Here is a 23,511-nt window from a genome sequence, read left to right on the forward strand (position 1 = left end):
CCACCTCCTTTACCCCACTTCTTCCCCTCCTACTGATGAATGCATTGATCAATAAGTGATGTCCATGTTAGCAATATAATTGACGTCATAAAGAAAGATCATATGATAAAGTAGCTTCGCTAAAAAAAGTATTATTTTGTGAAACAGAACAATCTAATAAATTCTCATATTACAAACCAATTTCATTAAAACAAGTTTGGAAACAAACAATTTTTTCCAAGAAAAAATCTCAGTGCAGTTTCTATAGTTATCATTTTCTTCTATAACAGGCTGTTTAATCTGTAACTTGAGTGTGATTTAAAGTTTTGAGGGAATAGCGCGAAATATAGAATTCCTTGGAAGAACAGATTCTATCTAATCTTTCCATTTTTCTACTTACACGTATTCTTGGTTTAAGGAACAAATAAGATATTATTGAAACTTTGGGTTTGGCAGCCGCGCCTTGAGAAACACAACTGCAGCTGAATTCTAGCAGCTGAGGTGGCTGAAGCTTATTATAATTTAGGCGTGATGCCAGGCGGCTGAATTAGGCTTTCTGATGGCTGCATTTGAAATTTTGTGGTTAAATCTTATTATTTATTTGAGAAAGCGTGGCTATGACTGAAGCTTTATGGGTGGCTGAAAAGCTAGATTTTGATGCTTTCAATAGCCTTGCGGATGATGGTGCATGGCTGAGGCTGTTGAAAGTCATATTGTAAATGAGTTATGCAGAATTTAAAACAGATTTCAATTAAAAAACAATAAAAATGATGATAGTTTAAAGCAATTAAAATAACTTCTTAAAAACGATTAAAAAAATGTTTTTTTTATCTATCCTTATTCCTCTGATTTTGCGTTCACTCTTTTATATCTTCATTTAAAGACCAATTTTCTCTAAATTGAAAAATTGTCAAATTGGTTTCAATTTAAAATCCTCCGTTTACCAAGCTGTTGTAGGAAGGGGGGGGGGGGGGAGGGGTGAATTTAAATATTTTTTAAGCGTGACAGTAAATATTTTTAAAATTCTGATTATCCAAAAATATGCGTACTTTTCCTTATACTCTGATTGAAAAATTAAATTTCATTCAAATTTCAATATTTTCTTCTTATAATTGGTTCAGTGCTTTTCCTTAGCTACACACACACTCAATTGGTATCACAGGTTTTTGAGTGAATATGAATTCTGTTCTTATATGTTAATTTTCAGAAGGCCTAACACTCCAATTTTGGTGTACAAACTGTGTAAAAATAATTTTCTATACAAACAAGTGATGGTATTTTTAAACAAAATGCTGCAAACAACGGTAAATTCCAATAATTTAATCATAGACCAACCATAATTTGGGTATAGTCCTTTTCGTGGCCAAGCCCCTTAAGGGGCGTTTCTTCGTATATTCACAGTAGCTTTTCTCCTATTTCTAGCCCCTGCGGGGGGGCTTTAATCCTGCGGGGGCAATCACCTAACCCAATATAATTTAACCTAACCTTAAATAACCTATCAAAAGCCATTTTAAAAATACGACGAATCGCCTTTTAAGGGACGTTGCCACAAAAGGGGCTATACTCCATAATTCTCCCCGCCTTCATTCTATTTATTAACGAAAATAAAATAAGGAGCCTCAAAGAGAAAGCATCCCGTATGGAATAGGCGGATGCTTTCTCACAAAGTGACTATCAAGCACTGAAAACCAAAATGTTTTTTTTTAAATTGAAAATTATTTTTTATTTCAATGCCTAACCACTGCGGGGGACCGTTATTCTACAGAGCTACCCAGCACCCAATTAAACCTAACTTAACCTGACCTAATGAAGTAATAAACAAATGAAAAACTACCCTCCCTAATTTTCAATTTATTTTGATTTGGCACTTTCAAACCGTCCTCTGGCAAATTACGGGATACTACCCAAACACCTAACTTGAGTGAAGATAATAAATAAAAATACCAATACTTGGACACAAAATAGATAAGGAGTGCAAAATTGTTCTAACATAAAAATCTCTGTGGTATAAAAAGTATGGTTATACAAGCTTTGTATTTAAGATTATAAGATGTACGTCTATGTATCTGTTTATTGAAATAGCCTAAAGGACATATTTTCACACTTATTAATTTATAAAATGGAAAAGACCCCCTGATTTGATCAGGTATGATATTTTTCTTCTTGTAAATTCTATAAATTTTCTTTTATTGAAAAAAAATACATACATGTCTGTTTCTTAGTTTAATAAATATAAGATTATAAAAATGTTAAAAAGTAAAAAAATCCATGAAATGTTATTTAACCAAAAAAATGAGAGAAATGTGATTTAATTGATAAAGTGGTATCAGAAAAATGCACTGAAAAATTAGGAAAGTGACTAAGATTTAGAAAAAATATAAAAAATTAACAAAGTTTTATTTTAATAATTAATGGATTATCAAACGTGATGTAAATAACGAAGCTACACTCAAATTAGCTATTGTCCCTTCTCTAAAAAAAATTAAAGCACCTGTAAATACGCTATATATTTTTAGTACTTTAATGTTACGTTTTAGGAACATACTTTTTATATTGTTTTTATAACATCTTTGTGCCAATCCTGTTTAAGTATCTATACGTGTACAGCTACACTTTTCCCATTAATAAAATTACTTGTCTATATTTAGATGTGTCTCTTTTTTGTATCGACTCCACACAAAAAAAAAGATACATTTGCCATAAAGAAAGGGATACTTATTATTTAAATGATAAAACATGTTTTCCATTTTTCATCCTTATAATAAAGTAAATGAAACTCTGTCTTTGTGTGTATCTGTCTGTCTGTACCGAAGGATCTCGCTAACCGCTGAACCGATATGGTTCTCCTTTACAATGTAGCTACTAATATGTCCTTGGAAGTTTTAAAGCTATAGGGAATGGTACCACCACCCTCACAAAAGAAAAAAATTATATCCCCCAAAATAATAGAGAGGGTCGAATTCAATCCCCTCAAGCGCCTTTAGTAAGTATATATTTTGGCAATTTGCACTAGATTGCAGATGATAATTTAAGTGGTCAGAAAATAACCTAAGACCTAATAAAAATAAGCACAACCAATACGAAGGTTTGATAAGCCAAAAAATATTTTATTACAAAAATTGTCGTTTTCTCTCTTATAAAGTTTTACCCTTTTCTCTAAATAAGCAAAAGCACGAATGCAAAATTTTGATGACAAACGCGTTACTTTAGTCAAAGTGTCTTTAATTGTCATTTTAAATGATTTCTACTACAAAATTTAAAGCACCAAATTTACCCTGATGATGATCAAATGTGAATATGAACCATCTTCAATGTAAACATAAAAAGGTTCAAAACAGTTAAATCTTTAATTTTTTAACTTAAAAAAAAATGTCAAAAACTAACCTTCTATTAGGATAAATAGGGCGTTCTACAAATTCTGGAAGAACTTGACTCAGATTGTCCATTATGTTATTGTACAAAAGCTTCGCGTCTGGGTCATTTGTTCCTAAACAGTTTTAAAAGATTGAAATATTAATCATTAAAATTAGTATGTGAAAACCACAGTGAATGATTATAACGATTAACATAATTGTTTTATCAGATCAAATAAAAAAAATTATTTTCAAACAATTAATAGATTTCAATAAATAATGTAATAAATAGCAAAACCCATTTTAAAATTTTTTAGCTTCTAGAAATAAATTTGAAACATAGAAATTGAAAAATATTTGATATAAAAATTATAATAGAATTTTATTTTTATGTCATATCTTTAACAAAGGGTATGATAATTAAAATTAGAAGAATTAATCTGATAAAATCCTGCTTATAAAATCTACAGAAAGGTTATAAAAAATGAAATATAGAAACGTTAAGATTACAAACTCGAAAGATAGCTAATTCTTTTTTAAGATAAAATTTTTTATTTAAGATATCCAAAAATGCCAAGACTAAATGACAAAGTTTTAGCCTAGAAAATCACTCCAAGATGTTCCCTCAAGACAGACAGACATTTGAATTATAGAGTAACTTTAATTCTAAAAAGTTTTGGCACATTTCAACTCAGGATTACACTGCTTTGCTTTTAGAGTCACTTATTTTATTTACAGGAGCTATGATAAATACTCTATAAAACAAGGGTGATTACTTCCAGTAAAAGCAAGCCGATCAAACAAGTATATAAAGTAAATCTTAAAAAAAAGAGTATTCGTATTAAAAATAAAAAAAATAATATTTTTACTGTATTAATCTTCGAATTTTTAAAGTGGTCTTACAAGAAAGGCTTTTCAAATATCTTAAGGGGGGGGGGGGGCGTTTAAAGATTTTTATACATTGATTTAGTCTACATATCAAAATACAGTTTATATATAATTGCATATTAGATATAGCGGCACTACAAAAAAATATTTGACTAGTAACTAATTTTTAATTCAATTTTTGTGAAGTAAACCAATATTGAGAATTTTCAAATTAATTATTTCCATTTTCATTTCGATGAATCTATATTATTTTTTTTACAAACGATAAGTCACCAAAAATCTTATAAAACGTTATAAATAATTGCACGATTATGCACTAAATTGTTACATAAATCCTATCTCCATCTGTATTAAGATAACATAAATTTGATAAAAATACTATGATAGTTACTTTAATACCGAAATTAAGTTAAACTACTAATAATTAGTTATGTATCAACTATACTCATACAAATTGTATTTTAAAACTGTTTTCTACTAAGATTTAAGACATAAAAAGAACTTTTAAAAGAATTTAACGTAATAGAATTATTGAACAATGCTTCAGATAATGATAATGTTTATATAAATTGATTTTTTCAGAATATATCTTCTTCTATAGACAATATAAAGAAAAATAAAGGAAATAGCATTACATTTGTTTTATATACCAAAATTGTTTTCAAATTATGTTTCTTTTTATTCTTTCTTAACCTTTTTGCTTTTACCTGAGATATCAGCCATACCACCACCACCTCCAACTATCTTACCTGAGATATCCGCCATACCACCACAACCTCCAGCTATCTTACCTGAGATATCAGCCATACCACCACCACCTCCAACTACGTTACCTGAGATATCCGCCATACATCCACTACCTCCAGCTATCTTACCTGAGATATCCGCCATACCACCACAACCTCCAGCTATCTTACCTGAGATATCAGCCATACCACCTCCACCTCCAACTATGTTACCTGAGATATCCGCCATACCACCACTACCTCCAGCTATCTTACCTGAGATATCAGCCATACCACCTCCACCTCCAACTATGTTACCTGAGGTATCCGCCATACCACCACTACCTCCAACTATCTTAACTGAGATATCTGCCATACCACCACTACCTCCAGCTATCTTACCTGAGATATCCGCCATACCACCACAACCTCCAGCTATCTTACCTGAGATATCAGCCATACCACCTCCACCTCCAACTATGTTACCTGAGATATCCGCCATACCACCACTACCTCCAGCTATGTTACCTGAGATATCAGCCATACCACCACCACCTCCAGCTATCTTACCTGAGATATCAGCCATACCACCACCACCTCCAGCTATCTTACCTGAGATATCAGCTTTACCACCACCATCTCCAGCTATCTTACCTGAGATATCAGCTATACCACCACCACCTCCAGCTATCTTACCTGAGATATCAGCCATACCACCACCACCTCCAACTATCTTACCTGAGATATCAGCCATACCACCACCACCTCCAGCTATCTTACCTGAGATATCAGCCATACCACCACCACCTCCAGCTATCAGCAAAGGTTTCAGTTTGTTGTCAGATCCAATCTAAATTTATTGGATAAAATAGTATTTCTTTATTAAAATCGAAAATTTTGTTTTATTGAAAATGAGATTGTTAAATATTGCTAAAAGGTGAAGTTTAATTATAAAATTTGCTTCTTACTATCTCTTTTAACTTAGAATTAAGAACCAATTAAAAATTTCTTTCTGTAAATTCAGTTAAAGGGTTTGATTAACATAAACATAAAAAAAAACAGCACAAAGTAAAATATATACCCATAGAGCATAAACTTCTAGCTATTATTGAATCATACTAACCTTAAAAATGAAGGTGGCACCACCCCCACCGCCCCCACCAATCTGATAACTAGGATGGTAGTTCTTTATCTCATTCTTCCAACTAAAATATAAAAATGTGTTGACACCTTAAAATTTTACCGTAAAATGTTTGTAAAAAGCAAATAGATGAGATTTTATATTGAATTTGTTTGTGATAAAATAAGTCTATCACTATTGTAATGCCTCTATACCTTTCAGAACTAAGAAGGAATTTAAAATGGGTTTATGTTTCTTATAGAACATGAATGCCACAGACTAAAGGAATAAACGGCTAGGAACAACAAATTTCAAAAAGAAGCTTTTTCTGACATTTTCTATTTTCTATTTCCTACTGTTTGTGTGTTTCTAAAAAAAGGTAAGTTTAAGAAAAAAAAAAATAATCCAAACTAGGCTTCTGTAATCTAAAAGTTTACTAGATAAGTAGATATTTAGATAGATATTAATAGATATTTATCGCATCGTATTAGATACAGCTTTCCGCAGATATCAAAATAAAAATAAAAATAAAAAAAAAACATTTTTGTTAGCCCCAAGGACCGAAGGTTTGTGGTAACAAAACTAGTGTTAATTTTATGATTCCTTTTGAGTATTCGTGGAAAATTGTCTGTAATTCGATGCTATAAATGATTTACCAGTATGGCTGAGAACCAGTTTTTATCCACCGGATATTAATCGGTTTCGAAGCCATACTGGAAAATAAATCATAAGCATATTTTTAGGCGTTTTAAAAATCCATAAAACCCTTACCAGACACTAGCAAATCCCTTGAGCAGCTAAAGTAAACATAAACCTAGCAACTGTGCCAAGAAAATGTTCATATTTTGTTGGCAATTTTCTGGTGAAATCAATAGGAGTAATTGTCTCTATGCTTTGAATACAAGAAAATGGAATGGCTTCGAAAAAAAACACTTTTTAAAGTTATACTCAGAAATCAATCCTTAGCATAAAAAATGCAGATTGAAAAAAAGTTGGGCTTAGCATCAGTCTGAATTATGACGCTTACAGGGATAAGAATAAATAAATCTGTCCAGAACTAATTTCTTACTTTGATAGCATAAAATTTCTAGGTTTGAAGAATTTATTTTACCAAAGGAAGATTTTTGTTCATCATTAACAGGGGGAAAATTTATCATGCATTGTCCTATCCTGGTATCCCTGCAAACATTTAATTATAATTGCTACCTCAAACATTCTCTGTCCCCATCACAAGAAGTATTAGTTGGAGCAAGCCTCTCTATCCCCTCAACTATATCATCATCAAAGTCACCAGAAGGACTGTCCGACTGGATCTGATCATCTCCACCCTAAAAATGGTAAAATAATAACGGATGACAACATCTATAAAAAATGAACAAACGAACATTAAACATAGAGTGTCAGCACGTTTAATAGAAAGAAACGGTACATCATTGGAAATATGACAAAATCCAATGTAACTTCGCCAATAACAAAAAAGTTGGAAAAATATGGATTTTTAATGATGACGTCCGTCACACATTTTAACTTGATTATAAAGATGCAATTTGCTTATAACATTATACCTAAACGTATTATAAATAACCTTTCAGAATATTAGGATAATTACATCCAGTTGTGGCTAAAATATCTTCAATTCAATATTACAAATATTGCAAATATAAAAAAATCTATTCGGAAAAATAAAATGTTGAAGTGTATAATATCCATATGGTATTCTTATGCTTCAAATATTTGGTATTATCCAATATTTTGCTAAATAATACCACTCTTCAATCTCTTTCTTTTAATAATACAAATAATACAAAGATTTTGTTTAGGTTGTATTCACCTTTTATGAGCCTTACAGTCGCTCTTTGTCAGTAAGGTAAAAGGTTCGAATCTCGGCTCAGAACCGTTATAACTATAGCTAAAAGTGGTTACTACTGGTTCTATGTGATTCGTTCAATATAAAAAACTAGATTAGGGGGAATGCCTTGCCCAAAAAACAGGCGCAAATAATTAATATTCACAATTAGGACTTCCAAACAATCGTCTTGCAATCAAACGGTTGGTAGTCTGAAAGGCAAGATTTGCTTCAGAGATACATGGAAATAAGATCTCGTGGTGTATCCCATCCTCAAAGGCTATCCGAATTATTATAATGACGATACTGAACCCTGCAGGATCTTTATTTTGCATGACCTAACTTAACAACTTACGGCTTAAGTTCATAGTAATAAAATTAATTCATAAATGCTAAACAAGCCAATCTGATTGGGGAGGGGGGAGGGGTGTATTTTATGGTCAAATTGAAAATCAAGGAAATTAACCAGATATTTATTTTCTTCAATCCAAGAGAAATTTGCAATTTTGCAAAAATTATTGAGATTTAAAAACATAAAACTCGGAAGAGTTTCCTTAAAATTGTTTTTTTCTTTGGCTTTTGTTTTTAAAAGTTGAATATTGATTCAAATATACTATTTCATATTAGTGTTTGGATCTAGTGCAGTTCACCGTAAAATATAGCTGGTAACGAATATTGCCAAAAATCTATGAATTTTAAAGACTGCTAGATGCCAAACGGCTGAATGTAAAGATCATACCCGCACACCATTTTAAGCGGTATAAGAAGGCTTACAAATAATCTGGAATAGCCAAGTTCCAATGATGCACAGGGAAAGCTTCACTGAAGAAAAACGCGTAAATAGGCCTTTTTCGCGCATTTCTCGGCACTGCGAGATAATTATGCATTATTGATTTATGGCTAACTATTCCAGATTAGTTGTAGGCCTTTTTATGCCGCTTAAAACAGTGTGCGGGCATGATCTGTACTTTCAGCCGTTTGGCAGCTAGCAGCCTTTAAAATTCATAGGTTTACGGTAATATTCGTTACCAGCAATATTTTACCGTGAACTGCAGTAGATCCTAGTGTTTAAATATCATAATTGAGTATTTTAGTAAATGTTAACGTTTTAATAAAATGAGTATTTAAACTGTCTCAGTATGATATTCTACGCAAAATCTACCAGTTTGGTGTTAATCATATATTGTTTGTTTTTGCCCTGTGATATTTTATTTTGGCATGGTGTTCCCATTTCTATTGTGGTGTCACCACCAGGCCAGACAGGATTGACTGGGGCCACAATACCTTGCCAAATATCCAATCAATGCGGAACAAAATATTATTTGTTTTATATATTTTTAAAGGCAGAGCTTTTCTATATATAGGTTTTTTATTTTTCTCAATTTTCCGTATAATTGGGACCAAGCTTCCAGTCAAATGCGCTTTTTAGGTCAAACTGTTCTTAATTATGTTTTTAATTATACTATTAGTTCGCTCAAAATTAAGTAGAGTTAGACCTAATAAGCGCATTTGACCGGAAGCTTGCACCCAATTTTCTGGAATATTTAATAGTTATTTCTCGCATCGTATTATAAACGGCTTTCCGCGGATATAGAATGTACAATTATGAGATTAAAACTAGTTTTAATCTTATGATTGTACATTTCTATATTCGTAGAAAGCTGGATATAATACGATGCTAGACATAGTTTTTTCGTATGGATAAGAACCGGTTCCTATCCACCGGATTCGAATGAATACGAGAAAAAAAATTACGATCTTTGTAAACCATTACTCTACATTATATTAATTATCGACCTTCAGAGTAACTTGAAGCTTTGCTATAGTTCTTACAAAAAATATCAACTGAAGATAAAATTCTTCTCTTCATTTAAATTTTGGAATGTTTAGTTAAATTACGGTTTTGCATAATACAGAAGCAAATCAAGTTTTGTTACGTCCTAGGAAAGTAGATTTTACTTACAATTATATGAAACACTGCTAAACATTTGGAAAAATTCTTACCTTTCCATGCCTCCGTTTATTTTCTTTAGATTTTGACCGTTCCAGCCGTTTCCTTTCCTTCCTGCGGCGCCGCTTTTCCTCTTTTGTCATCCTTGCCTCCTCTTCCTCGGCCTTATGGTATCTTCTCATGATATCCTCATAATGAGGACTAAACTCATTGTTCCCCTGACCACTATCTCCGTAGATATGACCATTATCCTGGTAGATATTTCCATTCGTTGGATAAACATGGCTGCTGCGGCGCGCCCGATTCCCTGTGGACGCCGCGTCGTAATTTTTGTTGTTTGGCGCGTAAAATCCACTGGCGTACTCTGGGTGCACAAGGTAGTTGTTGTTGTTGTTGTGCCCCCCTAGGTAGTAGTCACCGCGAACAGGTTGGGTCGCGTCGACGGTCCATGCACTTGGATCATCCACCACCTCGCCACCCTAAAACACAAGAATGTTCTTGTCCAATGGTAAAAAATGTTTATATGTTAAAAAGCATGTTCAAAATGTTATATTACAGACAAATTGAGGTAAATTTTAGGATCATCTTTGTATCTTTGAAAATACTTTTAATTTTATAACGTAAAATTCTGTAACAATAAAAAAGACATTATTCTAAAGAATATAAAAAGACCAATGATAAATTGTGGTCTATTTCTCATCCAATTAAAAGTTTTAAATCCATATTCCATATGCAAAACTTTTTAACTTAAATGTGTGTTTGCTTAGGATAAAATTACAGAAACTTTTTATATAATCTGTACTGTCAGTAATAGAAAACAGTAAAAGTTTCTGACGTCATAGTTAGACACTTTTACTGTTTTCTCAGTAATAAGATATTAATAAAGCTTCTGCCCGTCTGGCTTAGTGAAGTAAACAGATTTTTGGCAGATTTTATTTAATTCTTCGTACTTAATGTTGTTTATGTAAGATAAACCTTTGAAAATTCTGGTAAATATTTGAGAATAATGGTTAAATGCTCTTTAATGATTTAACTAGATAGAGAAAGAAGGAGAGAGAAAGAAAACATAGAGAGAGAGAGAGAGAGAGAGAGAGAGAGAGAGAGAGAGAGAGAGAGAGAGAGAGAGAGAGAGAGAGAGAGAGAGAGTGAGGGAGAGAGAGAGAGAGTGTGAGAGAGAGAGAGAGAGAGACAAGTGAGATAAATCCATCAAAGACAGACACTTATTTATACAGTATATCCATAATCTAAAATTATCCTTTGTGACAAAAAAACTTATTAATATCACAATAAATAAAATTATTTCAATTGACTTATATCTCTGTCTCCTGAGCAAATATACTATTGAAATTCTAAATGACTTCTCCGAATCCATTTTATTGAATGGAATGTATGATTTCAAGTGGAGAAACTTTTTATAATTGTTCTTTTTTTGGAAAATATTAGAGATTTTAATAAGTTTCTATTTAAAATAGTATTTGATTACACAAATCTCATATACTGAAGTAGTAAGTTGTATTAAAAATGATTAAAAAGCTTAGTGTAGATTTGAGACAAAATTACAGTCCAATATTTCCTCCCTGATTTTGTCTACCCCCCCCCCCAAAAAAAAATCCCTTAATAATCTGAATTCAAACGACACGCAAAAGAAAATTTAAATCTGCAATATAAAACCATTTTTAGATTCAGTTCCAATGCCGACAAATTGGCCAAATATTTTTTTTTACTTGATAGACTTTTTAGCTGCTTTGATAAGGTTAAAACTAGATATTTAATTTGAATATTTCTTCTTAATATCCTATGTATTGTTATTTATTTAATTTATTTTTATTATTTGACCAATTATAGAATGTATAAAATGATTGTCCATCCATGTATCCTTATACTAAAGTAACAGGATGTTTGTGTGTCTGTGTGTTTGTTTGTACTTAAGGATCTCGCTAACCGCTGAACCGATCGGGTTCTCCTTAACAGGGTAGCTTCACATAGGTCCCGGGAAGGTTTATAACTATTTTCTTTGGGGTTTGGACACCCCCAACCCCCCCCCCCCCAAAATGAAAACTACCACCCCCCAAAAAAAAAAAATTTTTAACAAAAGTTTTTAACTAAAATTAAAAATGAGTGGAGGGCACTCCCCCCCCCCATAAATTAAAAAAAAAAATTTCCACCCCCGAAAAAATTTTTTTTTACTTTAAAAAAATCTAAAATAAGAAATTCGGTTATCAAATTCGACTCCCCCCTCCTCAAGTGCCCCTAGAGGCTAGGCATCTAGGGAGCGTAGCCACTAGTATTTAATAAAAGTATTAAATTTAGTTTTTTTTTATGAGAATAAAGAGGATCAAAGTTGAGAAACGAGCAGATATTCTGCAAAACAAACAATAGAACAATGAAGAATAAAAATTGATTGCAAATAAACAACATGAAAATAGGATTAGGAGTTGTATATTAATTTTCTCTTACTCAAAACCAGCTGTTTCCTTTGCTGATAAGCATCGGCTAATAAATCTAGTTTAAGTCATACAATTTTTCATTTTAAAACCCGCGGAAAGCTGTCTATAATACGATGCGATAACTTACTATTCCGAGTATTGTTGAGAGGTCTAAAGGGGACAACAATTATTTTCTGGTAACATATCCCTTTCACCGAAGTCTAAATATGGGGCACAATTTTGCTTCAATCAGAATTTAGTCTTCTATTGTTTTTGATAACATTTGTTTCTCCCCAGAGGATTAGTTGTTGGGAAGAATAAAGCAGATTGAGGATCAAATAAAACTTACATTTACTGCCTTTTTATCCAAGAACAAAGAGACAATTAAATGGCCTCAAACTTTTTCACAAATAAAAAAGCTAGTCCCATTGAAATATGAAATGGATTGCAAAAAGTAAAAGCAATAATACAAAATTCTTGCATATAGTGTTGTAATAGAATTACTTTCTATACAACTTTGGTCATGTATATTACAAATTGTTATATCATTAAATTAAGTTTTGTAAAAATGTCATAGATTTTCTTCCACTTATCTAACCCTGTTTCCATGATGGGATTATTTTTTTTTTTTTGGGGGGGGGGGAGCTTAAATAAAAATGGTATTTTGATTTTGTTTTAGGAAAATGCACAATGCTGGCCTTTTAAGAATCGAAGCTTTTCTATAATGTTTCCTGTCAGTACGGTATTTAAATTTATATTTACTATTTATAAAGAGTTTTTCAAGAAATTGCAAAAAAAACCTTTTTTTTTATTAATCAAATTCATAGATGTCTCAATCTTTATAATATCGCCTAATCAAAATTATAAGTCCACTTTTATTATTAGTTTACTAATTATTACTTTTCAATTAAAAGATACTTTCAAGCTTTAGACATTTTTACTCTTGTTCACAACCAAAATTTAAGTTTATTTCAAATTCTTTCAAAATCTGAGTATCCTTATTCTTAAGAAGCCTTTTCATAGATTTTCTATTTAGAGGTAAGATTTAATTTTGATAAAACATATTTTAAAATATAATTTAATTAAAAATATTTTCTACTAAACGGATAAATTGGCAAAAATTAAGTTTGTAGTCAATAAGATATCGTTATGTTGATTAATAAAAGGACAGTGATTACAGGGGGTATTAAGATCTTTATACCTGTAAGGAACAGAGTCCAGATTTACTTTCAACACCTTGGAATACACAGGCACTCTGACCCTCCTGCCCTACCAGGATGTACAGCTCTTCATCTAAAAAATAATTGTATTCAGGGATCTAAAGAGACAATGGCCGATAAATTTATGTACATCCCCAATGATGATACACAAAATTACCCCTTCTGTAGATTGCAATGATAGGTTGAAACGTTTGGTAACTCAACCTAATAAACCAACCAATCAAAATTAAAAGAAAGTACACAACGAAAAAGAAAACGTTAATATAAAACATTGTGGACTAGTGTAATAAACAGCTCAATGTCTCCTCCTTTCCTGTTTATAATGCTATTTTCATTATACATGTTTTTTTGATAATTCTTTAAAATCTTAATGAAACAATAAAGTTAAATAAATCTACAAAACCCTTTCTCCATAATTAATTCGATTATTTTTTAATTTATATTAACTCAATTCCATTTGACAAGAACAAAAATATATCTCATTATTTTTTCAATTTGAAAATGAATTACTTTTAATAATTGAAAATTATATGTGATTCTCTTTTATACTTTCATAATATGCGTTTTATTCTCGTTTGTACTGATATTCTATAAAATTTCAAAATATTTAACTTTTTTGATTATTTCAAAATGGGTCACAAAATCTTTTTAATGCTATTGTCTCAATTTATACAAGTTGCTTCGCAACTAGCATGTAGGCCCGTAGGGCGAAAAGGTTCAGCAAAATAGCCTTAAGACACTACAGAAAAAAATTAAATCTTCCTTGAAAAGTAGAACCCATTCGGGACTGAATTTCCGAGATCTTCAGACATAAAATCCTTACTATTTTATATCATAAGATAGTTTTAATAATAATTTTCTAAAAACACAAAACTCAAAACACTTGATCCCTTTATTATTACCTTTCTCTAGCTTGAGTAGAACAGTAATAACAGCACCATGTGAAGATTTTCTGACCAGCCTCCCATGTCCACCACTGGCGCCTTTGGCTATCACACTAAAACATAATATAATACAAATTTTGTAATTGAATTTTAGTAATGGTTAAATATTAAAGTAAAAGAATAGAGGGGGCAGTGGTTATATCACTGTTTTCACGGGGTAAGAATCATGTGCCAACTTTCAATTGAAAATCAGCCAATAGCTACAAAAGAGTAAAACGCAATTTTATAGCATACGAAAAAGGTTCCCACTAGTAAAACCAGGTACTTTTAAATCCATACTTATACATTTGTTGGTCGATTAGCTTTTTACTATAAAAAAGGCAAACTAGAAGACACATCTTATTTCAGAAGGGTTACCTTTAAAAATACCCAAGGAATTTCAACAGTGCTTATTATTTGCACGAATTTTCATTAATCACAGAGTAGTTGCGATACTTTTTTAAAAAGTAACTGGATACTTACGTAAAAATGCCCGAGTATGGAACCTTCCATTTCTGTATTCCCACGGGACTGTACTGCATGGACCCACCTGACATATATATTAACTAGTATCAGACATGCCCTCTCAAAGATGCAGGGATTGGTGAAAAAATGTGCAGAAAAACTTGCTCAGGATTGCGAAGCTACTTCAAAAGTTTTTTTTGTCTTTCTGTCTCTTCTACTGTCTGTAATGCAAGGGTGACTTATAAAAGAAATCTTTTTTTGTTTCTAAATTCGAGATTATTTTTTTTATCAAAATTAGAATAAGGCCCAAACTATACTGGAAATGACAGAGAACTATAATTACTGTTTTATAAATTAGACTTCAAAGGCTTTATAAAAAAAAGGTTGTTTCATAAAATATGGATTTGTAATAAGCAAGGCTTTATCAAAGCTTTTTTTCGGTGTTTGATATTGGAAGAATAAATTATATTTATGTAATAAATTAAAATACGAAAAGATGTTGAACAAAAATTACGAAAGAAAGGATTTTTTTATATCAATTTCTTTATCTTATATCATTTTTCTTGATAATATAAATCATATATTCTTATATCTATCTTATACGCATTACAAATAATATTAGTATAGATATGAGTTTCATACAATTCATGAAAAAAATACCAAAAAAATGTCAAATATCAGTCTTTTTAGTAACAAACTTAATCTATAAGTGTTTCTGTCATTATGTCTGCCAGCAATGATAACCTGACCAGATATTTAATCAACCTTAATATACTTTTCTTATCTTTTATTCAAGCATTCCCCTCCCCTCTTTAATTCCAAAATAATTTAAAATTTAGCCTTAAACGGAAAAACCTCACCAAAATAGTTTTAAACTTTCTCTGGACCAATAAGAAGCCATTTTAGGGATTGTAATAATCAACTTCAAATAAAATTGTATTTATTCATTAAGAAGAAGTTTATAGCATTATCAATGTCATCTAACAAAAATAGAGATAAAAAGAATGAAAAATCAGTTTATGATTCATTTAATAGACCATAATGAATTTATTTAAATTTACCCAATGATGCTCGTAATTTTACAATTAAGTTATCTTATTATAATTATTAAATTATTAATCTCATTAAACATATACATTAAATTTCATATTAATTATCATAACAAACAACGTGGGTTTTCCACATAAGATATCTTTTCCTAAATTGGCAAATTATGGAAAAATCAAACTAAATTTTATTCATATCTATTTATTCATTTAATTGTTTGTCATAATTTTTACAACTTATAGAGTAGAGTGTTCACCGAGATATTTGAACACAATAAATTGTGCATAACCATGATTTGAGTACCAGATAGGGTTATTATTCAAGGTATTTTTGTCTAAGTCTAAAGATCCAGAAAAATACTAGTTCTAATTGGTTATCCAGATCCTTTTTGGGAAGCTTTATACATGTCTTGGGTTGGTTTTAGGTTATTTTCCTGTCCTTCCCCACTCCCCCTTTCCCATGGACAAAGCAAGTTTTAATACTTAGCTTAAAATTTTAATTTTTTTAAAATCCAAGGGAAGGATGTATATAAAATGCTTTTAACTTTATAAAAAAAAGAAATATTATAACAACTTACCCAGCTGAGTTTTGTTGAGGCCGTAAGATTTACCAAAATCAGATAACATGTCAACAGTCGTGGAATTTCCACCTAAAATCAAAGTGAGTTAATTAATCAAATAAATTGCTTTAGTTTAGAAAAAAGAATTTAATAGCATTAAAACTATTCTTTAGAATAGAATTTATTGGGAATTTGCTACAAAAAAACAGTGTTTTCTATAAAAAGAACAAAAAATTTAAGATTTTTATTTCAAGTGAAATTTTTAAAAGAAAATTCTTTAATAAATTCGAGTCAATGAACAATTATTGTTTATTTTTTATCTAAGAATTTTAAAAATAATTTTATTTAGTACATTCTCAGGGCTAAAAATTATGCAAAAGGATTTTTTTTAAATGGTTGATTGTTCTTCAAATTTTATTTAACCTAATAGTAATACCATGGATTTCCGTTTGAGTGGAAGTGTAACAGTTCCCTTTATCCCTGGACTGGGAGACGGATATAGCCAAAAAAAAAAGATAATACTTAGATTGTAGGTAATAATAACTCGGTTATCAATATGCATACATTTATCACATCGTATTATAGACAGTTAAAATGCTTAAACTTAAACCAAATCTTTTAAAGCGGTAGATTTTTTTTCTAAGTGACTTAAATGTATTATTATAATTTGTGTATGAATGAAAGACCATAATACCCTTTTGCACATTGGTTGTGTGTTGTAAAAAGAGCTCAAACTTTCATTATTTTCCCAAGAGGCATTCAAACTTTTAAACTAACATATGTTATTCGGGCAGTTAGATCAAATTTTAGGATTTGTACAGCTTGTATAATACACTTTCAATCAATTACCAGCCCTTAAAAATCTATAATTTTTCTTTTAAAACTCTTATTATAATGGGATAGTTCATTTATTTTTCATTTCTTCTGTTTTCAATAAAAGAAAAAATTTGTTTTTATAAAATTAATCTGTAATATATACATTAAATGCATGAGTCACAGTATAAATCTTGTAATACCGTCCTAGAAGATGTTTCTTAGCCTCAACCCTAGAAAATTGCTCTTAGGGTTTCTATTGGCTGGCTCCATGGATTAAGGGATAAACAAATTTCTTTAAAAAGGAATGCTAGTAATTATAAACAATAAATATGTATCTAGTATCCACATAATTTTCATCCAGTACAGCTTACCCTTGCCATGATAAACAGTACCCTCATATTTTAATATTTTTTCTGCCGTTTGATAAAACTATATCACTGAATATATGCAATTACTTTTTACAATTCCAACACATTTTTTATGACTGTTTTATTCATTATTTTGTGAATTTTCAAAATATTTCTAAGCCACTTTAAATTTATTATTATAAACATATTTTTTGCATTACCAGTTATCCAGATAATCTAAATTTGATAATTATATTGATAATAAAAGTAAGATTGTTTTACTATAGCTTTAAAATAGTTCAAGGACACCCAATCTTTTTTGAGGGTGGTAAAATGAGTAATTTTGAAGGCTTGAAGAGGGTAATCTAATGTTTTATATATTTTGAGGGGGTAAAATGAGAGGTTTCAAAGTTTAAGGCGGGTAAACCCTCTTGAATGTATCAGCATGTATTGACTTATGGGAATAAACTACAGTGTGCTTCATTGATTGGATGCAGCTTATTTTTAAAAACAAGTTAGACAACATCCATAAGTAGCGAAGCTAAAATTTAAGGATGGACATCCAGAAAAAATAAACTATACAGAGCAGTGTCATAAAAAAAAATTATTAAACTAATCTAAAACACGAAACCTTCAAATTTTATAACTTGAAAATCTAGGATCTAGCACCCAAACCAATAAGCAAATTTTAAAGAAAATTGAAAGAAGTATGCAGAATTAGAACTTATTTAATTCCTGCAAATTTCAAACGTCTATTTTGAAAGGGAGTTGAGAAAATCACGTTTCCCCAAAACGTTTCAGACGGACGGACATTTCATATTATATAGAAGCTTCTCTAATAATAACCAACCTTGATATTCATAGTAGGAAGAGCAAGATTCTTTGTATGGTCCTCTGGGTCCAACATTTTCAGCACAAGTGGTAAATGCGTAGCTAAATACTCCAGATGGCTCCTCAGGGTATGGTACACCTAAAAATTTAGTAATAAACAAGTACAAGAAAATCAAAATAAGGTTAGTGTGCCCTAAATTCAATACTAAGTAAAATATCTTTTATACAAACAGTAATTTTTCTCAATGGCAAATGAATATTGTATTGTGTTATTTGACTATTGTGGAACACTTTGAAGCAAAGACACTTTAGCAAAGGGAATAATTCAATCTACTTTTTCTTAATTGATTTAATGGGAATAATATAAAGATGCTGATTTTTTCCATCTATGATTATGAATCATTTTTGTTGTAATTAATTTAATCAAAAACTAAATTGAACATTTTTCTCAAGAAACCATTTCATATAATTTCTTTAAAATGTACTTTGAAGAGAAAAAATTGACTTAACATCCGATTAAAAACTTTGAATTTATAAAAATATATTCTGAAAATAAATAATTTTTCTTCAATAGTTCTTCCAGAGAAACTCATAAATGTTAAATAAATCTTAACTTTGTTCTGTGAGCAAATTCTAGGTACAGAGTTGAGAAATATAAATGGGATTGTATAGACAGATAGAACAGTGGGTACAAAGGTTGAAAAACCCGCCAAAAAACATTTTAATGGATTTTCTCGCATGCATTCGAAACCGATTTTACAACCGGACCTCATCCATACGAAAAAACTATGTCTAGCATCGTATTATATCCAGTTTTCTACTAATATAAAAACTGGTTTAAATCTTATAGTACGATGCGAGAAATAACTATTACATGTTAGATAGATTTGAAAGCAATATAACTCTTCTATCCTGTTAAATTTATTGTTATTCTTTTCAAAAATTGTCCTAGGGAATTCAAAATAAAAACTTTGCCTCGAAAATAAACTCTAAAGAGGGTCGATTAGAAGTTTTATTAGAAGTAAATCAATAAATTCAATATAGGAGGGAAACAAACTTGTAAGCCTTTGTACATTCTATGTGTACAACTCTTATGTTTGAAGCAAATAAAAAGTTCCATTATAGTTCAATACAGATCGGAAAATATAAGAAAAGGTCATAAATCTATTGTTCTCTTCGTTTCAGAACATAGAAAATTGTAGGTAGAAAATCAACAACCAATTTTTTTTTGTAAATGTAATTATAAAAAGCTGGCATGGGGACTATACTATCGTTTTTACCTTTAAAACAATCACAATTTGTCACTGCTAATATAGGAAAAACAGAGGGTAATGTTAATATATCTAGCAGATATTTCTATAAATATATTTTTGGATGGTACAAACAAATTATAACATTTTATATTTATTGATTCATTGTTACATATTTTTTGTCCCCGTTTATTCACTTTAAATTTTCTTTATACATATGTTGTAATGTACCTTTCGGGTATAGTTCCTTTAGTGGCAACGCCCCTTAAGGAGCGTTTCTTCGTATTTTCACAGTAACTTTTCTCCTATTTCTAGCCCCTGTGGGGGGCTCTAACCCTGCGACGCCAATTGCCTAACCCTGTGGGGCAATGACCTAACCCAATTCAACCCAAGCTAACCTAAAATAACCTATCAAAAGCCATTTTCAAAATACGACGAATCGCCCCTTAAGTGGCGTTGCCACGAAAGGGACTATTCCCTACCTTTCTCTTAATACGATATTTGCCTACTTCATGGACTTTCTACATTTTTTCTTCTTCTGAGTTTTGTTAGGAATCTAACATTATATATTGATTCTTTGCTCCCAAGATTTCATTTATCACCTCTGTGTGAAAGTTTTGAGTCTGTTTTTGTAGCACAAACTGAATCTTAACTCTATATCATATCCTTTAACTTACGTTTGAAACAATGTTTTCTTTTTATAAATATTAATATTATTTAACTTTTTTTATTTTTTTATTAGACATATTTTCTAAAATATACTGCTTACTGTTTCTATATAGTTTTGCTTCCCTCACTTTGTATGTCTGTCTGTATGTATGTCTTAATAAATCTTACCCATGCATTCCGCCAGATCCCGAGGATTCCTGATCAGATCATGTCGCCAGCACCCGAGGTCTACGTGCTCGACACCGAGACCAAAACATTGTGGACTCAAGCTGATGTTTGCCATGGACATGTTGTAGTAGGACGGCCCAGAGGCATCTGGACCTTTAACAGCATTCAGCTGGATGTAGTACCTAAACAGAGATGTGAATTAACAAAGGATAAATCGGGTTAATCCTTTAAAGTAACAGCATGTTTGTAGTTTTGTCTGTAGAGAGATCGTCAAAGAAAAGATTTAGCATATCCCAAAACTTTTTCTTTGAAAAACTAAAATTTTAGGGTTGACTTCACATAACCCCCTTGTCCACAAGTGTTCAGAGAGGCCTCTATGGGCGTAGCTGCTAGTGATAGATTATTTAGATGGATAACATTGTTGTCATTAAGACGTCTAAAAGAATCATGCATAAAAAAAGAGATAAAAATCGTCAATATTTAGCATTGCACTTCTTGATATTATTTTTCAAAAATATTTTTAAAAATCATATATAAATCATATGTTGAAAGCATTGCAAGATTTTAAAATTGACGGTTTATATTGAATATTTATAAAACTAATCTTTCCAATGGTGTTTTATTCATAGAAAGTACGATAGTACATTTTTAAAAGGGAATTCATGTAAAATTGTTTGTATGACATCATATAGATAAGCCATTAAAATAACTTTTCGCAAGTTTCGTTAATGCCATTTAGTCAACAAAAATATGATGGATAAATGCTATTTAAAATTTTTACCCATATTTCAAGCCGCGCGGGATGACTGCTTCAATTTTGGTCCACTCGTCGGCGTGTGTTTGTGCGAATGACTTCATCTTGTTGGAAACTGGCTTGATTACTCGACTTCCACGAGAAACCTACAATTAATAACAAAATCAGGGTCAGGTTACCGTTTATTAACCTTAATAACGGGACAGTAGAAAGTGCCATGTGTGACGTCATAAAATACATATAAAAAAAGGATGAAGTGGGAAGGGAAACCCCTAAAAAAAGAGATGGATAATTGACGTATTATTATGACGTCACACAAGACACTTTCGTCTGTCCCTTTAATAACCAGGGACATGTTATGTTATCGCCTATTAAAAACTAAGAAAAAACCCACTAGATTTCTTAAACGCAGCTTTAGCCAAAACTTAGTTTTTTTTTGATTATTCAATGTTGTTCATGTACGTACATTGTCCTACTTGTTTATTAGGCAGTATGAAACTTTAACAATTATACACACTTTGATATAAGCAAAGCGTTTGATGGTGTTTAATTAACAAGACAAAGAATAGAAAGATAGAAAATTAGAAGAAATCACGAAACCTTTAAAAAGTGAGGTTTATATCTTTTGAAGCATGACTGACAGACAGTCAAAACAATGCATAGAAAAGATGTACATGTGTGAAAGGAATCTTCACTAAGGACTTTAGCTGTCTATCTTCAAAAGCAGCCGAGAATATTACATTTCCCCTTTAGAGTTACGGACGGAAAGAAAAAGTGAATTAGAGGTAGCTTCTAAAATACTAAAAAACTAATTTTGTTTTTTTATTGACAACGAAAAAATCTTCCGTCTTTTGTTATTATGTATTTTAATATTATAAATCTGTTAAAATTTGAATTAAGAGTAAATATTAACTCGAATAATGATAGTTTCATTAAATGAAATGTATGTGTTGACTTTAAATTCTAATATATTAACAGGTGCATGGGATATGTTAAAAGATCTTAATTTTAGGGTTTTTTACTTCTTAGTAGATACCAAAAGTAGATTATAATCATTATCAACACCAGGTAAAAATTTATTTTTACCAGAAACCTGCATGTTATCTGCCATAGTATTTAGGACGTCAAAGCTCTCTTTTATAGGAGAGTAAATTAGGGGTTTCAAAAGTTTAAGTGAGGTAATCTATTGTACCTTTAAAAAATTCTATGGGGTTAAAAAAGGGTTTCAAAGTTTGAGGTGGGTGAATACCTCTTTAACTCACCCCCCCATAGACGTCTCTGAATAGTATTCAACCATTTGCAATATAAGCTTAAGCTGCAAAAATGTCAGCCGTAGCCACTTTTATTCAGATAAACCATTGATATATTCCATTAAAGCTTACTTTAATCTAAAAAATAGTAATTTCAAAAAATTATTCTTATTTGTTAAACCTTTCCTTTTATCCCTGGTGGCAAGTTCAATATTTACCTTAGTCAATGGAGTTTTCTCAATGATTTCAACTTCAAAGAAATCAATTTTCGCGGTCTTTGTCGCTTTGAAGAATAATCTCAACTGAAAATAAGAAAATTTTGTTATACAATAGGTAGTGTAACATATATGAGTTAAAATAATGTTTCAAATTTTCAAAAAGAAGGATTTAATTAATATGCTTTTTTAAAACTTAAAGATATATAGCAGTAATTTTTCCGTATTCTATTGTCACGGAAATTGAAGTAGAAGGATAAAACACAACAGAAGCTTTGCTATAAAAAGTGTCTTTAAAAAAATATTTTCCCCAATTAATAAAAGAGTTGAAAACATAATCAATCATTTTAATATTAAGAATACATCAATTAATCAAACAAAAAACGTTTTAAAAACAAATTTTATAAATACTCTGCTAATTATTACTGATAAACAAACATGTTTTCATAAAATGTGAATTGTAATTTTATTTAGACACGATAAAAATATTTTTTCACAAACAATGCACGTTTTTAATTGCGTCTTTGTATGTTTAAGTGAACTTACAGCGGGCTAAAAAAACGATTACCCGCTTTCACCACCTTCACACCACCCCCTGAACTAATTGAACTGACCAATAAACGAGTTCCATTTTCCATAAAAAAAAACATAAAAAACATTTATTCAGTGACAGATTACGCCCCGTCTTACGAAGCAGTACATACAATAG

General features: G+C 30.8%; 1 protein-coding gene across 1 annotated transcript in view; it reads right to left on the minus strand.

Moving 5' to 3' along the window:
• LOC145315782 (tyrosine-protein kinase receptor-like) overlaps positions 1 to 23,511 on the minus strand; it is a 112,099-nt gene that overhangs the window by 30,718 nt on the left and 57,870 nt on the right. Inside the window, exons 15-27 of the mRNA XM_080155870.1 lie at positions 22,806 to 22,889; positions 21,365 to 21,483; positions 20,584 to 20,765; positions 18,516 to 18,635; positions 16,521 to 16,592; positions 14,915 to 14,981; positions 14,411 to 14,505; positions 13,490 to 13,581; positions 9,916 to 10,341; positions 7,272 to 7,393; positions 6,069 to 6,150; positions 5,726 to 5,795; positions 3,364 to 3,466 (exon numbers count right to left, since the gene is read on the minus strand). Of these exons, the coding sequence (XP_080011996.1) occupies positions 3,364 to 3,466; positions 5,726 to 5,795; positions 6,069 to 6,150; positions 7,272 to 7,393; positions 9,916 to 10,341; positions 13,490 to 13,581; positions 14,411 to 14,505; positions 14,915 to 14,981; positions 16,521 to 16,592; positions 18,516 to 18,635; positions 20,584 to 20,765; positions 21,365 to 21,483; positions 22,806 to 22,889 (1,634 nt within the window). The remainder of the gene's footprint in view (positions 1 to 3,363; positions 3,467 to 5,725; positions 5,796 to 6,068; positions 6,151 to 7,271; positions 7,394 to 9,915; positions 10,342 to 13,489; positions 13,582 to 14,410; positions 14,506 to 14,914; positions 14,982 to 16,520; positions 16,593 to 18,515; positions 18,636 to 20,583; positions 20,766 to 21,364; positions 21,484 to 22,805; positions 22,890 to 23,511) is intronic.

Source organism: Acartia tonsa, chromosome 1 (genome assembly GCF_053477335.1).
Source record: "Acartia tonsa isolate MP-2025a chromosome 1, ASM5347733v1, whole genome shotgun sequence".
In the NCBI taxonomy this organism is placed as follows: domain Eukaryota; kingdom Metazoa; phylum Arthropoda; class Copepoda; order Calanoida; family Acartiidae; genus Acartia; species Acartia tonsa.